A 21,145-nucleotide genomic window follows, 5' to 3' on the forward strand; every position below is an offset into this window, starting at 1 on the left:
CAGACCAATACCAATTAGCCTCATCTCTAACCTAGGCAAAATTGCCGAGAACGTCATTCTCACTAGACTCCAAGAACTGGTGCACAAATTAAACATTCTTCCTGAGGAGCAATTTGGATTCCGACAATTTCGCAGTACTACACAACAAGTATACAGATTAGTAGAATATGTTACCACGGAATTTAACTGGCGTTGGCGTCAATGCACTGGGGCTGTTTTCCTTGACATAGCCAGTGCATTCGACAAAGTCTGGCACTACGGCTTGCTATATAAAATGATAACATCTGGAATACCATTGGAAGTGGTTCACCTGATCAGATCATACCTCTATGATAGGCGCATGCAAGTTAAGTTAAATGGCACACTCTCCATACAAAAACTCATCTTGGCTGGTGTCCCACAAGGATCACTACTGGCACCAACTCTTTTCTCCATTTATATGTATGCTATTCTGCACAACCCACTGTCATCTATCAAAGCTTTATATGCAGATGATACAGCGATATTAGCAAGATCTTTAAAACTGCACCTAGCAATCAAAAGACCGCAGGAAAATTTACTGATAATTGAACAATATTCCACCAAATGGCGACTCAAAATAAATCCTCAGAAAAGCGTAGCCGTACTGTTCGCCAGAAGATCAATGCTTCTTATTGGACACGTTCACCTGTTTAACACAGAAATCCGTTGGCAGTCTGAGATCAAATATCTTGGCATATTGTTGGACAGAAAGTTGACTTTCAGCTCCCATATCAAGTCTCAATGTTTAAAGACATCACAAATCATTGCACAGCTCTATCCTCTAATAAACAGAAACAGCAAATTGAGCACCAGAATCAAAGTACTTATATATAAATCGATGATTCGTCCTATACTCATCTATGCTTCTCCAGCTTGGAGTCATACTGCTAATACTAATATCCTCAAACTACAACGTGTGCATAATAAATGTCTCAGAATAATCCTGAACGCACCATGGTTCATACGCACTGTGCAACTTCACCGGGACACAGAAGTCCCCTATATTTATACCTTCATGCAGACTCTAGCAACTAAGTTCTTTTCAATAGCATCTGTGCATCCTAATAATCTAATTCAACTAACTGCAAATTACGACGCAAAGATTACGACGCCAAGTACAAAAGACCAAAAGCTATTTTAAACTGCAACCTCAATGATTAATCCTCAGGCCCACTCAAGGCGAGCAACAGGCTCATTAATATTTTCCCTCTCACAGTTTTCCTCATCAGACAGCGGGGAATATGAAAAGCATCTGCTTCACTCTTTAAGCCAATAAATTTGAGTTGAGTTGAGATGTTTGCTGACCTATACTGTATTTTACTTGTGGTTACTTCTTATAGGATTTTATGTGTTTAGATCAACCTAGACCAGGTTTGGCTAATAATAAAGATCATTGAGTAATCCAGATAGAACAACGAGATTTCTTTTCATAAGAAAGTTTCACTAAATTATAATAATTTTTTGAACTGTAATGGTAAATTATGGAATAAGATCAATACTGTCAGTATAGCCATTCTTTCCATAACGCACGACATTCTACACTTCCGAGAAGAGAGCGCGTTGTGTATCATTACATACCAGAATAATAGTTCACACTTCGTTTGAACTTGTCACTCTTAGAAAAATTAAGGATCAAAACAAGAATATAACTTTTTGTCAAGTATAATTAATTAAAAGTGGTGGCTATCAATGTGCGTTAAGCTGTGGTTATAATTTTATTTTAACATTTCTTACTACTTCTAGATTCAAAAATAAAATGTTAATTTTATTTTTGAATTCGGACACATGAATAAAAATTAGTAAAACGATTCGAAACGATAATAATAATAAGTTGATGGAATTGAAGGAATATGGTATTTAGAATCACTATTAAAATTTGTTATTTAATTTTATTGATAAAATTTATGTCTGGATGATTAACTTACTTGTTGTATTAATGAATGAATAGCAAAAATACTATTGTAAAGAGAGAGAGAGGAAAGAAAACTTTGTGACAGAGGAGCTAAAGAGTTTTTTGCTTATTCTTCCAAAAATTTCTTACGTGGATCGAAATTCGGTTGCGGGTGGACAGAACATTCCATTCATCTTCTCTTTCGTGTTAGGTTCAATGGCCTCTCAGAGCCAAGTAACTTGGCTTCTCGTAAACCTGATTACTTATCATGACAGCTAATTCTATTGGTATTGTCTGGTATAAATATGTCTGTAAATTGCTTGTGTTCTTCATCTTTACTTGAAAGTTTTTTGGTGTCCGCAACGGAATTCGAACTCAGATATTTCCAACCAAAGAACTTAGTCGAAATCGACTGAGCTTGGGGGGGGGGCGGTGAGGGAAAAACAAGTTATTGATAATGTTTCAAGCTGGGATTCGTTCATAATTATTACTTACACTGAAGAATTTTTTACTTATATTTTTATTTATTTATTTTTTAAAAAGAAGAGCGAAGATAGAGGTTTCATTTCGACGATTTCTCATAGTCGAATAAATATAGAACTTTCCAAGAAATTGACCAGAGACCTTGGCATCAGAGTTGCCTTTAATATGGCAACTCTGATGGAGTTTTAATATCTCCTATTTCTATTTCGTTTTTTTTTTCCTTTCTCCCCTTTTTTGTCAGATCTATCCAGTTTATTAGTTCACATACTCTGTAATTCAGTCAATATCGACGACGCTCTTTGGCTGGAAATACCTGGGTTCAATATCATCGAGGACTTGAAGAACCTTTATAAGGGTTTTTTCATCTAAAGGTGAATCAGTCGATTTCATATATAGCTAAGAAGATTTTTTTTTTAATTTAAGACAATTTAAAACAACAAAAATGAACTAATCGTACCATTTAATTAAATTTATATGTAGCCAAGTTAATTTACCGTGACAATCCCGCTTACGTAGACTACAGAGCTGCTATTGTGTCAACTGACATCCTTACAGAAGATAGAAGGAAAGGCATATTAATCTGTAGTGTCAAAGATTTAAAAAAAAAGTAGTGTGATTTAATTACCTTTACGTTTAATTAATATGCAATACACTAAACCTGGGAGGAATTTGTCTCCTGTTTGTGACACACACGACATGTTATTAATAGGAAGTGTGCGCCACCTAGACATTGCTCATAAATAATATGACGTCACACCTTCATACTTACGTGCTATGGAACTAGGTTTGGTATCCTTCTCTTGATGTGCCGATGTCTTAGTGACATTCTTAGGCTTTCTTTTCCTGGTTTGTATGCCAGCCTTTCGCATAGCTAATGGACGGTTTACCTACAAAAACAAAAAAAGAAGAAGAAAATACAGTGATATTGCACCAAATGTTGTTATAAGAATCGCGAGGATATGTCTCCTGTTTAAACTCTCAAGAGCGCGTTTGTGTGTGTGTGTGTGTGTGTGTGTGTGTGTGTGTGTGTGTGTGTGTGTGTGTGTGTGTGTGTTAAAGTGCACTGCATCTTAAGCATTATCTATGTTTTTAATCTTTCTTTTCTTGTTGCGTATTTTATTATGTTATTCATGTTGAAGTTGCTGCACTAAAAACCACGTGGAACTGGAATGAAAAATAGACAATTTACTAAATACATTTATCGTTTATTTTCATTCCAGTTCTATGGTTTTTATTCCATAACTTTCAACATGAATCACTACATTTTTATTTTTTATTTTTTCACGTGATATTAAGCACGAAGGTTAAAGCACAAGTTACACTTAGATTGCCCTCTGGCTACCAAGGATCGTGGCACCGTAAGACTGTAGTAGCCCTCATCTACCACGATACAACACTCACGTCTTAGATTGTGGGAGATAACAAGATTTAAATACACTCTTGGGTCACATTGTATAATATGCCATGGCATGGAAAATTACAAACTGTTACTATTTATTCAACAAAAGAAATATTTATTTAGAATCGCAATGCAAAATAAAAATTAATAATAATTCCTTAAAAACAGCAAGCTTATAGAATAACTAACAATAGCTAAGAGGGAAATAAAATAATGATAAAACGACCTGTATTTATTCATTTGAGATCTGCATATTACTCGCTCGAAGGGCACTGTTTGGTTTGGTTGAATACTCATTGCAGAAATACGCAGTGTTTATTGATTGGATGTCGTTTTCTTTGTCCTGTTTTATTATTATTAGATTAAAATGAATGCCCATCTAGAAAAAAAGATTGCCTGCAGGCAGTGCAATTCCCAGCAGTAGTACTGGCTTCTTCCCGAAAGTGATAAGTTTAAGTGATGATGTTTTAGAGCTCTCTGCTTAATTAAATTCAACGTTATCACAATATAATAAGCGAGAAAAAGACAGAGAGAGAGAGAGAGAGAGAGAGTAGCTCGAAACGACATTTGGGAAATTACTCGATGGATATATCTGTCTAGCGGATTTTGCGATCCCTTTTAAAGTCAATTTTAAATAATGATATCAATATTTCGTTCCCATTTCTTCTTCTTTAATATGGACTTGCAAATTTATTTTTAAGTCTTCTCTCACATTCACATTCAGCCGTCATATAGCAAAGGAAATCTAACGTCAAATCACCACAATACGTCCATTTAAAGGCATTCGGATAAGAAAGAATGCGAGCAGCAACCTTTGGCTATTTTCTGATAAGATACGAGTAAAGTTGAGCGCTTGGAAATGCGTAAATCTACTTACAAGCTTTATCCTAGGATTATTGGTCATTTATAGGTACGTTGAGATCACTAATCCATTTAGGCGAATGTATTGGGAAATCCCACGTGTTCATTGGCCACTTCCATTGAAACTAGCTACATCAGCTCCGGTTGAATAAGACGTTCCTGTGCCCATTGATGGGACCCTATATCTTTCCGGGCAAGAATTTATTTTTATATTGATTTTAAAATGATTTTTATGCATGCATTCACAGCTATTCAAATTAATATACTCTCAGTGATCAAAATATTAGAGACAGCTCCGTGTTAATTGGAAAACAACAGTGAAATGCACCACTAACAACTGGTGGCGATTACTATCAATAAACAGAGTATGTTACCGATAGAACACACAATTCAGGTTCAAGTGTGTATATGCGGTATTAGACAAAGACTGTAATTAGGTATCTTAGAAAAGAAGATGACAGTGAGCGACAAACTGAACGATAAACAGAAAACGTCGTGCGAAATACCAAATAAGGACGGTTGGTTCATAAAGTCTAATATACCTATTTTATGTGGTTATGAATTCACAGTACAATCAGAAACTGGAAGGGAGTATTTAATTAAATGCGCCATTCATCGAATACTGTCTCGAATGGTATATAACAACAGATGATCACTCAAGGATATCATACCTCTCCAACCAATATAAATATAAATATAACCAATATAAAAAGCTTCGGTTAAGGTGGGAGAACATGATCGGACACCAGAAGATTGTGGAAAGGTCGTATGGAGTGTTGAATCCCTTTCCTATTATTTCAAGCGAATGGAATGACAAGGGAGAGCAACAATACTCAGACTGGATCTACCAGTGTTGGTTACAACAACGCGTTGGTAGAGAGATAATCAGAAAATATTTATACAGCACTCCTTAAGTTCTTTGATGAATGGAGAGGTATTGCAGATCCATCTGTTGCCGCTAAGACGTTAAAGCAAGTGCATTATGCCTGATAATTTGCGTGCGTGCGTGTGTGTGTGTGTGTGTGTGTGTGTGTGTGTGTGTGTGTGTGTGTGTGTGTGTGTGTGTGTGTGTGTGTGTGTGTGTGTGTGTGTGTGTGTGTGTGTGTGTGTGTGTGTGTGTGTGTGTGTTCCTTTGCATGAAGCCATGAAGCTCATTTTCTCTTCAAAAGCCTTAATAAAGGCTCGTGGTGCACTAGACAGGATTCGAATTCAAGTCTTTTCGCCCAAAGGGCATTGTCGTTACTCTCTGAATTACGAAAGCTTCCTGAACATCATTGTCAACTGATTATATCCATTCAAGTCAACTATTTACCCGCCATCTGAGAACACTTCCAACGGTACAGTGACAAAGATGGTCGAGATATGTGGCCTTTAATAGGTAGCTGGAAAAACGGGATGAGGAGCTTCGTATAAGTACTTTTCATCTGAAAGTAACTTAACTTGTTTCATTCAGAGGCAGACAGAAGATAAATAGTTGACTTGAATGGATTACATCCTCGAAACCCAAAGTCTCAAGTTTTCATCCCGGAAACAGCAAACCTGCTAAAGAACATACAGTTAAACAGACATAATAGATTGGCTTTATACCCTGCCTTAGTTGATTCAGCCATAATTTCAACCGACCTAAGACAGAATAGGGTAACACGGCATATCAAAAACCACTTGTAATCCTTGAATGATTATAGGAACATGATAGAGACTTATCTTAATAAATCATTGTCTTACAATCGCTCATATTCTCTTTACAGAAGTTCGTTTAATTTATTTTCTGGATTGATCAAGTGGTCTCTGGAAGTTTTATTTTGATAGTCTCGGATATATTTCTAATTTTGTAGCATAACCCGGCAGCAGAGATCTGTCTTCCCTAATTTATCAAAATCGTTGCAGTCATATAGAATTTATTTTCAGGCAATGTCCTTGAATCTTTCAATACGAAATGGATATTCAGAAGGAAGAAATGAAATATCGGCGTTTGAAAACCAACCACATACATCCTTTGCAATTCTGAGGAGTGAAAATAGAAAACAAAAAATAATGAAATTTAAACTTCACTAATTTCATTTACTGGGATGAAGTTAGGTTGATGAAATCTGAATTTATATCTGTTATTTTTAGCTCTACGTGGGGCTTGCGTCACGAAGACGATTTCTTTTTTTTTAATGTACTGTATATATAAGTATATATATAGAATTATTCGCACGTATGGGAACACAGTTACGATTAATCATGTATTCATGCACGCTCAGGTTTTGAAACAATCGCTGAACGGCGTTGCAATTTTTAAGATACGAACGATTGCGAAATTTAGCGGTTTTCCCATTACACGGTTTGAACTATTTAGATTTAGTCTTCTAATGGAACGGTTTAAACCATGCAGTTGAAACATGAACGTGCCTTTAACCACAGGCGGCCATAAGGGAGGTCCTTCGATGCATCCCGAAAGACGCTTTTTTTCTCTCCCCCCCCCCCCAGTTATTGAACAGTTATAGACATGAACGTGACAATACGCCTACAAAAATATCAAAGTAAGAAAAAAGGTAGAGATTATTATTAAAAGTGCCTCGTTAACCCATAAACACCTTTCGTTTAACCATGGAGATATACACATACCACAGTTTAGGAAAGCTATCTTATAATCTTTCCATAAGGCATTTCCTTGTCTTAGGATCTCTGTTTTTTTTTTGTTTTTTTTTTTCTTCTTCCAACGAACCCATATGTGTAGGCGATGGCACATTTCCTCAAGTCCAGTTTGTTTCAGCTCGTGGTATGGAATATAATTTTTATGTTCTTCGGAATAAACATCTGCTTTTCTTCTGGATTGACCATCGTAAGATAAACTGCAACGGATCTGATAAACATCAGTGGAGGAAGGTTATCCTTCACAAGGCTGTGAAACGTTTACGTACGAATCTGAATATATCAGATGAATGGGGTTTATCCAATAATAATGAGAAGAGAAACAGTAAAATTTGTTTGACTAGTTTCTGTGTGTGTGTGTGTGTGTGTGTGTGTGTGTGTGTGTGTGTGTGTGTGTTCATTATTCATCAGTGTCATATATTTATTTATATATAATTTTTAAAATTACACTTTGCTAAGTATAAATATTGTTTCTCCACTACAATTCATGATTTTGTACCCTATATTGGTAATCCTTCTATCATAGATTTTTGTGCTATCGTTTCGTCTTTAGTAAGGAAGATGAAAATTGCATATTCAGTAAGATGTTCGCTGAAGATACAATGGGAACTCCATAGATAAAAACAGTTATTTTTATACTAGTAATGACTATTCGTTATTCATGCATGATATGGCAACGTGCATCTCAATTAAAACACAGAAAAAAAAATAGAGATGTCAAAGACGTATTCTTTCCCAATGTAAGAGCCGCAGCTGTCTTGTTTTCTGTTATCTTGCTTAAGACAGATTTATTAGCTTGTTTTCTTCAGATATTGAGGCGCTAAGTATTAGTTTTTAATCTGAATAAAATGTTATTTCGTACAGTTTGCGAAACAAGACTGAGCCTTCTGTTGATTAAACATCAGAACTAAAATTCTATAATATAATTTTGTAATTTACTTTTTGACAAACACCTGCTTTAGATATTTAGGTATTCTGTATGCAGTTTTATCAAACTTATTTATATAAGGTGTCGTAGCATTGTTAATTTGAACTAAATCAGTACTAAAATCTCGCAACGCTTAGTACACACACACACACACACACACACACACACACACACACACACACACACACACACACACACACACACACACACACACACACACACACACACACACACACACACACACACACACACACACACACACACACACACACACACACATTTTAACTTTAAAATGTTATGTGCTTATTATCATGTAACAGTTTCAACTTTTCGTATAAAACACACCAAAATGTGTAAATTTCATAGATTGTAAACAAAGTGCAACAAGCATCCATTCACACTAAATTACTCATATATACATCAGATGAATAATATCATATTTAATGAGGTGGTAATTATATGGTACTTATGGTACTTACAGAGGGTACTTATATGGAATAGGAGAGGAAAAGTTATCGAAACAAATGTTTGATGCCCGGATGGCAGGAAAAAGATCTAAAGGAAGACCGAAATCTAAATGGACGGGAGCAATTTGATGTTGCCTAGATGACCGAAATAGAAGTTATGAAAATATCGAGGTATTGACGAATAGAAGACTAATTTGATGGAAAATTATCGCTAAACATTTAATAAAAATGTAAACTTAATAATGGTATCCTGCACATCCCTTATGATGATATATCTATATTTTTCCATCATTATAATACAATAGATATGATAAATAATACAATTTTCTTTTATAAAAAAAAAATCAGTGACAACTGTTTATTTTCTGTAGTTATAAAAGGTAATTAAACAATATAATAAAAATATAATGCTAATTCGAAGACATTTCTTTGCATTTATATCAATTTAATAATTTTACTTTTGATTGAGATGAAAACCAGCGTCACCGATAGAGGACTTGAACAAGTGATGTTGTAATCATTTGTTATTCCGGTCTCATTCTGGTGTGTGTTTTTCATCCGCTAAAATAAGTAGACCCTGGAGAATAGTACACGCAATTCAGAAACATAATAAACTGGCCTCGTAATAGTGGTTAAGTCGGCTTTAATAGCTTATATGCTTCTATCATATCTCCTCTCTTACGCCTATCGGCTAGTTTTTGGATTCCACAGACCTTCAACCTATTCTTAGAGGAAGCATTTCATAGACCTGCCCCAATCTTTATCATTCACCTCTGAAATCTCTTCACAACTTCTTCATCACCAGAAATCCAGGCGACCCGAACTCTGCATAACAGTTCAGATGTGGTCTTATTAATGCCTTATAAAGTCGAATAATAAGTTCCCTATCCCTGCTTGAGAGTATGTTTTTCAATAATCATGTAATTTGATGTTTTGGTCACCTTCGCAATGCTCTCTATCTACAATCATCCCTAAGTTCTTTGCCTCGTCAACTTCATGCAGTTCAATTCCATCAAATTCAATCAATATAGTATACGGCATGAATCTCATCCAGCCACCTTACACTTAGCCATGTTGAACTGTTAGTAATGCGCTAGAAGTGATCCTGCAAGATCTGTACATGACCTTCATTGACTATAGCTATTTCCAGTTTTGCATCGTCAGCAAACAAGTGGATATATCCCTTCAGATTATTTCCAATATCATTAATGTACAAATTAAAAAACAAAGGACCACACCACTAGTCACCTGCCTTCCCCTGCACTCAACTCCTCCATAAAACAATCTTTGATATCTTTCCGTCAGCCACCCTCTAATCCAAATCATCATCAGATTCATTACCATTTACTCCAATTTATGCAACACAGTTCTTCCGTGTGGAATCCTGTCAAATGCCTTCGCGACGTCCAGCAATATCATTGACGAAGGATTTCCTTTATCTAACTCCACTGTTACTTTATTATAGAAAGTAAGCAAGTTACTAAGGCACATGGGCGGCTCGTGCATAGGCACCGCGGAATTGCAGCACCCCCAATTTTTCTCGATATATAAATATATTTATTAATTTATTTACATTTGCTTGTAATATTTAATTTTATCATCAACAATCCTATACAATTCTCTTATTTTGTATAAAAAATAATTAAAATCCAGAACTGAAGCGTAAATTAAACAGGTCGGTTAGAGGAGTTACACGTTGTCTTGCACATTCTCGTAACACATGGGCCGATATGCAATCTGTCCTATGGTGTTCGCATTGAGGTTCTGCAATATACTAAGCATCGCTATTTATGTGCCACTGACTGGATGTGCCAGTCAGTGGCACATCCAGCATTGAAATATTTGCCAAGATGGTACACTTTTGCAAAATGATTATTTAGTAACTCAATTATTTGATTTGCTTCTGTTACTTCTCTACCATCAACACTTTTTAAAGTCATTCTTACAGGTATTCCTCCTTTTTCTTGCTAGATAGCGAAAGAACCCTTTAGGATTTCCTTTAGACTTATCAGCTAGCTTCCTCTCATAATTAACTTTGGCCTCCCTTACCATATAGGTGACCCCAATTGCCTGTACTTTGTACTGCTCATGGGTATGCTGATCACCTTTTTTATTTATACTCTCCCCGCAACCGTTTCTTTACCTACAACGCATGCTTAATAATACTGTTCATCCATCGTACTTGATTTATCCTCCTGACTCTGGGTATAGCCTGAAACTGCTTTCTTTAAACTCCCCTTGACAATCTCCTATGCAGCAACATATCTTCCTTTCAAATTCTTATGGCATGGCACTACTGAGAGGTGACTTCTTAGCTAGTCATAATCACGGGCTTCATAATTCCCCATATACCCCTTCTTAACAGAATATCCAGAAGATAATTATCTCTTAATGACCTGAGAAGGAAGAAAATATTTTCTTCCTGTCTTCCTCGAGGCCATTCCTTCTCCCAATCTATGTTCAGATAGTCAAAATCCCCCATCATAATTCCTCAACCTATACTCATCATGCGAATTTGCCAATGCATGCCATCTACGTTCTCCCTTATTCCACCTGGATTACAGAATCGACTAATTATACATTTCATCCTTCATCCGCTTGATCTATCTCACACCCACCTATCTCAAATAGCCTCAAATAAAATGCCCTCTGCATGCATATCTCTTGAGGCTGTTCTACTTTTTTGGTTACATGAAAATTCATCGAAAAGGCAACTCATCGAACGAAAATTCATGGAAAAAACATTTCACCGAAAATTTTAAAATTTCGATAATGTTATGATAAAAGTGATCCATTTAGATCAAAAACTTAATTATGCAGACTGCTTCTTGTACTGGCAACTTCTACTAATTCCGATAAGTCAGAGAATTTTTGTAATATAGTACATAATTTGGACATTTTTTATTTCTTTGTTGCCCCGAATATAGCTGAACTAAAAACTGGAACGGTTCGACATTTTCTTGTAAAAGTTTCAAATAGCGAATCTGAGTAAAATTTATTCCATAATAATTGCTGTATTGAAGTCGTATATTACTACTGGCAACAATAATAATAATGGAGCCTGCGTAGTTCAGTCAGTATAAACAAAGCCATTTAGTTAGGAAGACTTGGGTAGTTGGAATCCCGTTTACGACGCGCATAATTTTTATCAGTCCTGTTCAGCTAAAGGTAAGTTAGCAGGAACAATACCGAGATGGCAGGGCTTTTCCTCCTGGAAACAGGCAAATCAGTCCCATGAACAGACATGAAACAGTTATCGGACAAGAAAGACTATAAGAACCAATTGTTCTATAATTTTCACCTATTAAAGTAGCATTGCTTTCTCACTCTGCGCGGTTCAGTGTTTGTTCTAAATAGATCAATTTTCTCATAACATTTTCGAAAATTTAAAATTTTCGATGAATTGTCTTTCGATGAATTGCCTTTTCGATGAACTCTTCGGATACCACTCTTTTTGGCTTCAATTCTTCGGCTATCATTGGCAAAACTCCTATCCATTCGTTCTCCTCTGTCATCCCTGAAAATATTGTATACCTTATATTCTATCCCCATGACTGTGATACTTAGTCAAATAAGTCTTTCTAATGCCTATAAAATTTTTGCCAAAATTGTATTTAAGTAATGCCAAAAATTCCACGCACTTATTCCGAATTCTTACGGCATTAGTATAATTGCAATATTTCCTTCATCCCACAACCTCCCTGTGCGTTTCTCTCTCTCTCTCTCTCTCTCTCTCTCACACACACACACACACACACACACACACACACACACACACACACACACACACACACACACACACACACACACACACACACACACACACACACACACACACACAATGGAAGTTATGGTTATGGAGGTTATGTTAATTAGACGGCTTCATGCACAATTTACACGTTCTGACAACATTTAAACATTCGTGGTGTAACCTTAACCTCACCGAAGTATAATTAGACAATAGCAATTCGTTTTCTCATCATCATCATCATCATACTTTTCATGGATTTAGGCCTACAATGGCCTGTTCCACCAAAGAAGTCATCGTTGAATCTCTTTAGAGGACGTCCTGGTTTTATTTTCCATAATGGTTTGTAATTTAAAACTTGTTTTTTTTTCCGGTAATCTCTCTGTTTCCATTCTTTTTTATTTAACGATTAATTATTAATTACCCCTATTTGTTTAATAAGAAATACGGTCTTTATCAAGTTCATTCCAAATTCCGTCATACTAAGATGATCAACTTTACTTGATAGCCGAGCTGATTGGACTGGGATGTTCAAACGGTCTGTAATATAACACGTATGGTACGAGAGAAGACACGAAAGAGTTAGTAGTATTAGAATGAGAAAGTGCAGATAGTGAGTGTGTTATCGTAGTATGATAGAGACGATCTGAATGAACTCCAAGATTGCTAATGCGTCAATGAGTGAACGTTGCAATAGGACTGATGTATGTTTTATGCTGTTATGTTTGAAATGCACAAGTAGCGTTTAAGAAAATTAAGGCAATTTTACTCAAAAATGTTGCTAAGGCGATTCCAAATTTCATTCCATAGGTTAATGGAAAAAGTAAATAATATTTTTTGCTTAATGCGTGACTAAATTATCTCGAATTTTTTGATCCTGAAAGAACAACGATCTGTTGATTTTGCAACTGTCTATTCCAGCAACTATATAACAAATTGTCAAAAATTGTCGTAATTGTCACTAAGCAAAGTTTTCATTCGAAATTAAAAATAGCTTCCGTATCTGATGAGGAGGTGTGAAACAACAACCTAGGAATAAAAGCGAAACTTTGTTTTCTGGCTGTAGGCATGTTACCAGTATTCTCTGTGTGTAACTCTCTTGATTTTTATGTCATTAGATGTCATTTACAGACGCAAAATATTTGGTTTGCTTCATGATTATGTTTTACTATTTGGAATACTGGACTAAATTCTTTCTTTTCTTCCATGAATTTGATATAAAGGATAATACAGTGGAGATTTTAGGGAAAGGATTTGCTACTCATCTTGAGGCTTTCTGTCAGAAATGCCTCCGACACCGATTTTCTTCGGTTCCATCACTTTTAATAATAGCTCACTTGCTACGTAAGATCAGGTGCTCTTGACTATTCTGGAAGAAACATTAAACTCCATAGCTTGTTTAGTCTCTAAAAATCTCGGAACTTTTTTATTTTAAAGAATAATTCTTATTTGTTGAACTTCTAACCTGTCATATAAACCAAAATTTACAAACCTTAAAGTATTGCTTTCGCACTGGGGGGGGGGGTCATGCAACAACCAGGCAGAATAGGTTTAATAGATGTACAAACTGACTCGAACAACACCGTCTTCCCACAGCATCTGTAAATATTATCTTATCTATATGTACTTTTAATAATGCCTCCCCAATGATGTGACCATCACTACATCCCTAATCATACGAAAATGACCATCTGTGGCTTGTCGATCCATTAGCGATTCAGCTTCAGACTCGACGATCTAATTTCTCATTATTTATGTATTCCAGTTAAATGTGTCCCATTTAGGATGAAACACGTGTATATGAAACAGATGTGAAAAATTAAAGTTATGAAACCTAGAAAATATCTAAAAAACGCGCTTAATAAATTCTGTATAGCTTAAATCAAAACTGTGAAAAATACTATAATGAAGTTTGTAATACGCTGCCTACCCGAGAAGTAGTTTATGGAGATAAAATTTAGAAAAACAAAAATTTCACCAAAGATTAATATCGGCTGTCAAGAGCAGTTAAAGAAGAAAAAAATGTAAACAATTTGAAGAAACAAGAAATCAGTAATAGAAGAGAAAATCACAGTAAAGAGTGACAACATGTTATTTCATCACATCTACAAAGAAGACCAAGTTTGCAGTAGGACTTATTTCCCAAATAATAAATTAAAGGAATCAGAACTTTAACGACATTAAGCGCATGGGTGAGAGAACTCTAGCAGTGTAAATTTGTGTTACATTATCATTTGTTAATTCCGTAACTGCACATAACTGTACGGCATCTCGTGATCCTAAACCTAACAAGTAGATAACATGTCTCATATAATGTGATAGAGGAACGTTTTTTTTTTTTTTTTTTTTTTTTTTTTTTTTTTTTTTTTTTTTGAGAGAGAGAGAGAGAGATGTTTTAAACAGTATATTGTGGGTTTTTCACTTCGTAGCTGTGATGCAACTCTATTAATTAAAGAACGGATAATTATAATGTCGAAAAAAAAACTTCCTCTATTCGACCAAGAAAATGAATCCTATAAAGGATTGTCTTTCTCGGGGCCAGCACAGAGTAAGCAGAAGCCATTTAAAAACGCTACACCACCCTAAAACTGTTATTTTAAACGTATATGTTTTCAATTCTAAAAACTCAAATCAAGCAAAACAGTTTTCTCAGCTAAGAGTTAAAAATATCACTTAACGAACACTATTCCGATATTATTGTGGTTGTTCTCATAACACTTTATGATCCAACAGTCGAACGCTTTCTTTTAATTATTTCATCATAAAAACATGTGTTAAGCTCGGTTATCTTTAAATATCAATGAATGAAATGAATGAAAGTAAATGAATGAAAAATATACAAAATTATGGTTTACTACTAAGCACAAGATAATCTGCAACCGAAGATTTTCTGTTGCAAATTATTCAAAATAAAAATAAAAATTCTCATGCTATACATAAAGAATGTCGAGCATTATTGCAATGACTGCCGTTCGTTTTTAAATCTGTTTTCTATATGGTGTTAAACTATTCTGCTTCTCTCGGATTCACCTGTTGATCTGCTCTTCTCTTGACTCAGATTCAACACTTGTACTAAATTTAAACAATAAGTATACAGCAGAAGTTTAAAAAGTCTTCACTTTCGAAACAAAATAAAAGAATGCTTCTTCTTTGTTGATAAAAAATAAAATCATTTCCATATTTAAAAGCGCCATTCAAATAATAATTCACTCATGATGTGGAGAAAAATAACTGCAGTGTTGATCTGTATAAAAAATCTGGGAAAAAAATTCTAGTTAGCTCCACAGCGACAAGAACTCGGATGTGGAGCAACCTCAATAGAACATCAAAAACTTGACGAATCATCGACATGTCATTGAGTGAAATAGACGATAATATGAAAGGAGTACTCACTCACTGGGACAAAAGCACCAGCTATTGACTCGAGAGAATGGCTAAAAGCTGTTATTTGGTTGGATATGATCAGCTTGTCTGTGGTGAGAGAACCTTGAAGACGCTGTTCTTTGGCACATAAATCAAAATACGTCTGAAATGGTGAGGATAGCATTGAAACTTGTTTAATGATCGAAATTTATGGGATGAATTATAGTGTAAAGTGATACAGCATGATATAAGTGGCTATATGAGAATTTGAGACCAATTCATCGCCATAATAGTATTTATTATTAATTGCTGAGGTAGATAGAACAACAAGAACAACACCAGCTGTTCGTTCGGAGGTGTGGTCCAGCAGTAGCTACATTGATGTGTTCTATATTCCAAAGAGTTAGAGGAATTACGATCTAAGTTCTTTGGGATGGGCTGGTGGGGTAAAAAAAAAAAAGAAAGGTATATTGTGAGTATAATTTTTACAGCATATTAATCTAATACTATGGATTAATAAAAGTATTTAATTACATCAAATCTAAGTTTTCTTTGAACGGTTTCTTATAAATCTAAAAATGAGCAAAAAAGGATTTTTCTATATTTCGCCTATTTTGTATATATATATATATATATATATATTTTTTTTTGCATAATTTACTCTAGAAGCCAAACGTGCCACAAGTCCAAACCATTTTAGGCCACCACTACCTTACCAATAAAGGGTAAGGTAGTCAGTCACACATCGTTCTTTTAATTTCATCTATCACCTAAGACGATCATGAACATCCGTGCCCTCGGCGGAATTGTAATTCACCATCTGTTGGTTGGACGATTCAGAGTTTTCAAAGAAATTGGAAGGATCTAACATGTGAAATTAAACTTACATAACAGAGTGGATTTTCCCTCTGTCCAGACTATGTGCGAATATACAATAAAGAAAATAAAGCTATAAACTTTATTTCAATTTACTGCGATTAACCATTTACGCATCTATCAGCATTTCCGGTGTCGATTAGCCTGGCCAATTTCCGTCTAATAGGAACTTGGTATTACCGATGTATTACTTATTGTGATGTATGCTTCTCGTCATAAGGAAGAAATAATTTCAACATTAAATATTTCGATTTTAATCAAGCACTCGATTTATTATCGATACCACCTTTGTCTTATTTCGAGGTCAGAATAACATGACAATAATAAATCGTATCCTTCAAATCATCAAGTGGAAGGTGCTCTATTTGCATACAACACAAACCTGGATGCATATTTAAATGCAAAATCGCGTTTCATAAAATGCAATGCGATACAACAGGCAGCTGGTCGTTTTACTAAGAGTTTGTTTCACTATCAAATAATACCACCTTTGCATCAACTCAGTTTGGAAAATTTCTGCGTGATGAGTCAAACCCACTTCCAGCCTACCATAAATAGGAAGGTCGTCTTCCATTGGGCAGTGAAATTCATTTGCCACCGGAGACATTGACCAATCCCACTGTTGAATTACGAACACGGTAATCCTTGGCTAAACATACACAGTTATACTGCATACATATAAACTACAGTGCTCACCATACTGGGAAATCTATTAATTGGATGTGTATTAATTGTTTTCCTGTCTTGTGGACGAGTGACAGCATGGCAGTTGTTTGGAGGAGAGTTTTATTTTGAATGCAGCATTTGAACTCGAAAGTTTGGTGGCGGAGATGAAATCGTCTCGAGCTGTTATTACTTATAACTTTAGTTACAGTTCCTGAAATGTATGCTAAAGGACACGCAGCACTTCTACAGTGGGTCTGTTTTACAGACTACATCCCATGTTTCCTTAGACGACATTGCAGAACCACTAGCATTCGTACTGTAGATGTAATTGTACCATGATATGAAGGAAATAAGTTTGTAATCGTGAGATTAGTCGTCCAACAACCGGACTGATTTGTCATGTTGAAGGAAGGATGGTCAAAAATATCGACTCATATTATAGATAAGTGGGAAGCATATCTGGACTAGTAGAGGAAAATGTAAAAAAAAAAAAAAAAAACGGTGAGTGGCAGACTCTTGAGGTATTTGGAGAAAAATTGTGGACAACATGTTAGTAATAATGTCAACTTATCAGGTAGTGTGACGATCATAGTATTCGATTTAAATTCTTCATACGTACACTCAAAGTACGTATCCAAAATTTGATTACGATAATCGTCATGCAGGGGGTGGGCAGGCTCCAGAGCGGTGATAACTGAAGACCTTCGTTTCTAATACATTAGGTAAGTGAAAGGCCTTTAGGTTTTTATATACCATGTTTACATTAGAAAACGGTAGTAATGAAGGGCCTCGTGGTAATATAGGAACGACTGATAACTGCAGAAATACTTTCTTGTACTTTAATTAAATACAAATTAATAGCTTGGTAGTACGTTGAGAGATACTTTGAACTGTTGATAGAGTTTTGAATGTGTTTCTAGTCTCTAGTTTCAAACAGAAGTTTTTAATTCTTGTTTTCTAGCTGGGTTCTTTGCATTTACTCCTAATATATAGTGGTTTACTCGCTATTTTTTTTTTTATTATTATTTTCATCACTCAGCATTCTGCGCTTTGGGCTTATATTTGTGGTTGCTCACATAGTGCATAAGTTGTGATATCTTATTATTTATTGTATATATCAATCATTCTTTATTATTTCTTTGACTGTATAGGAAAACCTGTATTCTAGCTTCTAGTCTAGGCTGCTAAGAAGCTTTATAAGGATTTTTCAAATGATAGTAAGCTAGCTAGTCTCATGGAAGCAAAAAGGTTTTCCTCCCCAAAGCTGTTTTGCATCTAAAGGAGGTAAACCAACTAGAAGAACATATGCAAAAAGAAAAAAAGAAAAACAGAAAGAATACGATAGCCATAAGGCTTTAGTTGCCGTAATTCCAAATAGCAAAATAGGCACACTGTGTAAACAAATGGAGACACGTTGTGTATGTGTGTGTGTGTGTGTGTGTGTGTGTGTGCGCGCGCGCGCGCGTGATTTTCAGTGCCATATGAATTATTAAGGTCTTTTTAGTGCAAATACCACGCAAATTGTCATTTCTGAACGTTGGAACAGCTCTTGCTGGTAGTTATCCAATCTTACTTGTTCATGTGAGGGTTACAAGAACCATGAAATGTAGATGGGGCACAATCGATCAAATCGCAGCATAATAAAACATCAATCTGTAATCATGATGGATGAATAGCAACAGACGATGGCACTGATTTCAATTCAGTTCAACTAAAAATAATCAGTTCAGTCAGTATAGGGGAGTCAAAACGATCAACACTTCTTGGCAAGCGGAACAAGTTATTCTTTTCCAATCCCAAGCGAATCTTCTTCCATCTATATTGAACAGCAATACACGGAGTCATATAGAGGAATCATCAAGTTTTGGCAATGGCAAATACCTGTAGGGTTTTAATATTCAACGTAATAGAACGTAATGCAAACCTTGATCGGTCTCGGCAAAAACAAGGACCAATTTAGTAAGTTATAAAACTCTTCATCAGGAGCGGAGAACTTTGGTGTTGGTAGTCATTATGGCCTCGTAATAGTAAGAGTAAACCGAAATGGTATGTAAGAGTATAAAGTTGGTAGATTATAATTAAATCCGCTTTTTTTTTTTTTGCGAAGTACACTCTTTTTGCAGAAAGATTAATAACTATTGTTTAAGTTAGCTAACTCACCTACAACCATAGGTGTGCTTTGATCATATCATACTTGGGATTCTAATCAAGATCTCTCCACACGAAAGGCATTGCCGATTCTAATGACTACAGAGGTCTCATGTTTGGATACTAAACCACATATAACTGTTATCATGTTTATTCTAGGAAAGGTTTGATTTGGTTAGAACCATGGCAGAAGAATGATATGTGTATTGTATTCTTCAAATCAGTTATTTTCTCCGGTAGGTTTCTCTGTTTTGCAAGAGAAACTCCCAACAAAGAGAAAATATCTTGTCATCGTCATATTAGACAGTCTATCGAAAGCCGTTAAAAGTTCTTCGCGCCCTTGAAAGGATTCGAGCCTAGAACAATTTTGTAATTGTGCCACAGAAGCACTGCTTGAAGATAACTGAATAAGTTCGCAATGGTAAACTTAGAGAACAAGTAAAATATTTAACCTGTTTATATAGTGTTTACTCTGAAGCTGACAAAATAAATATGGAATTAGATAATGGTATAAATGATTAATAAAGTTGGATGTCTTTAGTCGAATCTCTTTATGTAGACCAGGACAGAAATCAATTCAAAGACCAAGATAGCAGTATATAAACAGGATTTAAATTAACTTTGATTTATTTAAGTGAAAGCTGTATTGCAAATAAAACATTTCATCGAAAACAGAGACCGTAAGTATGAAGATTTATCCTGATCTCACTCATAGAACCAATAAAATGTACTGAACTCTCATTCTTTCGTTGATGTGTGTCATAAAAATATGACAGTTGTGAGAAAAATGAGGGGAGCGAACTCGTGGCGGAGTCAGAATCATATTAAAAACGAACCTATTACAAAATAACATGGATCATTAATAGCTTTAATGATCCATGTTGATCTTTTAATCAACATTTAATCATCATTTAATTGATCCATGATTAATTTTCCTTAAATTAACTTTAAGGAAAATGATCAAAGGTGGCATGGTGATGACTTAATATATAAAACAGAATCAGAATATAAATATGAAAGGAAAAAATTGCAGGGAAAGAAAAACCTTAATAGACTGATGCAGATGCGTGCGCATCAGAAGACAAACATGTCCGATCTGAAAAGCTATCAAACAAGAAATTATAAACAACAACATGAAAAAACTGTTCGATTCTGCATGAACTACATTCTTATTATTATTTGGTACTTTCTTATAGTACAAAGAAGAAATCACTGCACATTCGAAAAGTACATTTACTGCTAGATTAGATAGGCAATTTTGAATTGATAATGAAAAAAGACATTGCTGATGCATTCTACACTGCTACTTGAGGCTCTTTAGTGTAACTTGTGAGGAAGTGTTCTTTCGCAAAAGCAGTGAGAGTAACCTAAGCTTTTAGCCTTTTTCCCCAGATGAGAAGATTATTATCTAGTATTTACTGTATAAGACAGTTTATTTCAAAAATGACAACTGAGCAGCAGTGACACTGCTGAACTCTTTTGTGTATGGCATACATATAAACAGTTTTTTATATGGCGAAAATATAGCACAGTATTTATAAAACTTAGAATAGCTTCAGCAGATAGTTGAACAACTGATTATAGATCGCAAAGTAATAGTCTGGGTTAAGAAGCAGCTACTTCGAGATACAGCAAAGTCTTTTCTTACTTCTTTTGT

The 21,145-nt window shown here is 35.2% G+C and overlaps 1 protein-coding gene across 1 annotated transcript in view; it reads right to left on the bottom strand.

Moving 5' to 3' along the window:
- Positions 1–21,145, bottom strand: part of LOC150097485 (transcription factor GATA-6-like) — a 77,616-nt gene that overhangs the window by 5,015 nt on the left and 51,456 nt on the right. The window contains exon 5 of the mRNA XM_090406936.1: positions 3,165–3,282. Coding sequence (XP_090263062.1) covers positions 3,165–3,282 — 118 coding nt within the window. The remainder of the gene's footprint in view (positions 1–3,164; positions 3,283–21,145) is intronic.

Source organism: Typopeltis vanoorti, chromosome 17 (assembly GCF_054136105.1).
Source record: "Typopeltis vanoorti isolate ZY-2024b chromosome 17, IOZ_Tvanoo_1.0, whole genome shotgun sequence".
Lineage (NCBI taxonomy): Eukaryota > Metazoa > Arthropoda > Arachnida > Uropygi > Thelyphonidae > Typopeltis > Typopeltis vanoorti.